The sequence below is a fragment of the Drosophila miranda genome (assembly GCF_003369915.1).
Source record: "Drosophila miranda strain MSH22 chromosome Y unlocalized genomic scaffold, D.miranda_PacBio2.1 Contig_Y1_pilon, whole genome shotgun sequence".
NCBI classification, from domain to species: domain Eukaryota; kingdom Metazoa; phylum Arthropoda; class Insecta; order Diptera; family Drosophilidae; genus Drosophila; species Drosophila miranda.
In genome coordinates, this window is record NW_022881603.1 from 24,622,173 (window position 1) to 24,624,052 (window position 1,880).

A 1,880-nucleotide genomic window follows, 5' to 3' on the forward strand; every position below is an offset into this window, starting at 1 on the left:
GAGCTGTCAAAGTGACAGCTGAAACGTTGCCAGAGCGCAGAAGCAGGCACAAAAGAGGACTCTGTTGCGTTTCGTTTCCATTTCGGTTTTCAAGGGTTGCTCGCTCACCCTCCCTCCCTCCGTTCCAGTGCTGGGAGAGCGGGAGAGAGAGCAAAAACGACAATTACCTGGAGAATTGGCATTAGCCCATTTTCGTTGCGTTATAAATTGAGTTTGTCACTTGGCAGGCACCCTGGGGGGCAGGAGAGCCCCGTTCGATTCCAAGGATCCCTAACCCAGCAATTACATTTTACTTTCGTGCGTCTGCTGGCATGGAATTAATTTTCGATTTTATTGTCAGTTTGATGATGATGCTGCTCCTTGGTCCTTGATCCTTGTCCCTTGGTCCTTGAAGCTCTGATTTAATTGAAAATGCATGAATATGCAATTTTCACTGGCCGTAAATATAACTTTTTCCCCTGGGTCACACAGTTGGCCCTACGTTTTCCCCCCTCCAACCCCTTTTGATCATTCGATTCAAAAAGTATCACACATCAGATATATATTTATATCCCCAAAAAAATATATATATTTTTTGATCAGAGAGATGGTTTTTTGGAAGAAGATAACCAGCTGTATTACGAAGGGCGCCGTGGGGCAGCAGAACGGTGGTGGCAGTGGCCCGACCAGGGCCCCCAAGCAGCAGCTGATGAACATGGCGGACATGCTGCAGCGTGTGCCGCCCAACCAGCTGCCACAGTTCCAGATGTTCAAGAGGCGTAACGAAGAGTACAAAAGGTGAGCTACAGACACAGTGATAGGTGGCCATCCTTGTGTAACGCCCAATCCCCGATAGGCGCGTCAACAAGTATCCCGACTCCATGCCGAAAATCGACTGGAAGTACTATCGGAATAGTGTGCGGCCGGAGTTCATGAGTTGGGTGAGCCAGTTCGAGCAGGAGTACGACAAGCTGGACACCCTGTTCGTGAATCGGCACGCGATGATCAGCAGCCGGCGGTACTTCGAGGAGGTCAACAAAGAGGCGGAGGAGATGCAGCGGGAGATCTGCGAGTACAAGGAGGAGTCGGACAAGCGCATCGGCGAGCTCAACAAGCAGCCGGACATCCTCAAGGCCATGATGCCGTACGAGGACATGACCATGGAGGAGTTCTGCCAGCAGCGGCCTGATTTCATCAACAAGCCCACGTTCTGGCCGCACACACCCGAGGAGCAGACGCCGGGACCCTCGGACCCGACGGCCGTGCATCCGGAGGAGCCAGAAGAGCCCCCAAAGGCACCGTCTAAGCCGCCTGCTGCTGCAGCACCGCCCACTGCTGCTGCCAAGCCGAAGGACACCACACCGGAGCCGCAGAAACCTACAGAAATAAGTGCATCCCCAAAGAAGGAAGAAACCTCCAAGGCCGTGGAAGAAATGACAGAGAAAGCCGCCGAGACGGCCAAGGAGTTGGCCATAAAGGTGCAGCAGCTATGTAAAGTGCCCTGTAGCTTTGGGGAAATTCACTCGGGGAATAGGATAGCTTCTCGGCAGACCAAAATTCAGGTACATCTGTGCGTCCTAACAGCACTGGGGTTGGAAGAAAAAGAAAATAAACGCGCCACCTATAGGTCAAGGATCGTATCTGAGGAAAGAGTAATGGAAGTTGACAGTTGAAGGGTTGTAAGGAAGCGATCCTGGGCTGGGGTACATATCTCAGTCTACTCCAGGGTCGAAATTACAGTAATATTTATAATTTGCCGGGACCCTGTCGGCCTAAGAATTACTACGACGCGGAAAGGGGAACTTTGCTATGCGGGGATACCGACAAGTATCGCCGAGAGTACCTAGGCTATCGCCGGACGGCACTTACGGGACCCTGTCGGCCTAAGAATTACTACGACG

General features: G+C 52.1%; 1 protein-coding gene across 1 annotated transcript; it reads left to right on the forward strand.

Annotated features, from left to right (window-relative positions):
- Positions 1–509: 509 nt before the first annotated feature.
- Positions 510–1,652, forward strand: LOC117191543. Its single transcript, XM_033396379.1, has 2 exons — positions 510–777; positions 836–1,652. Exons 1-2 carry the CDS (start codon positions 587–589, stop codon positions 1,650–1,652), a joined length of 1,008 nt encoding a protein of 335 aa, XP_033252270.1. The 5' UTR covers positions 510–586.
- Positions 1,653–1,880: the final 228 nt, after the last annotated feature.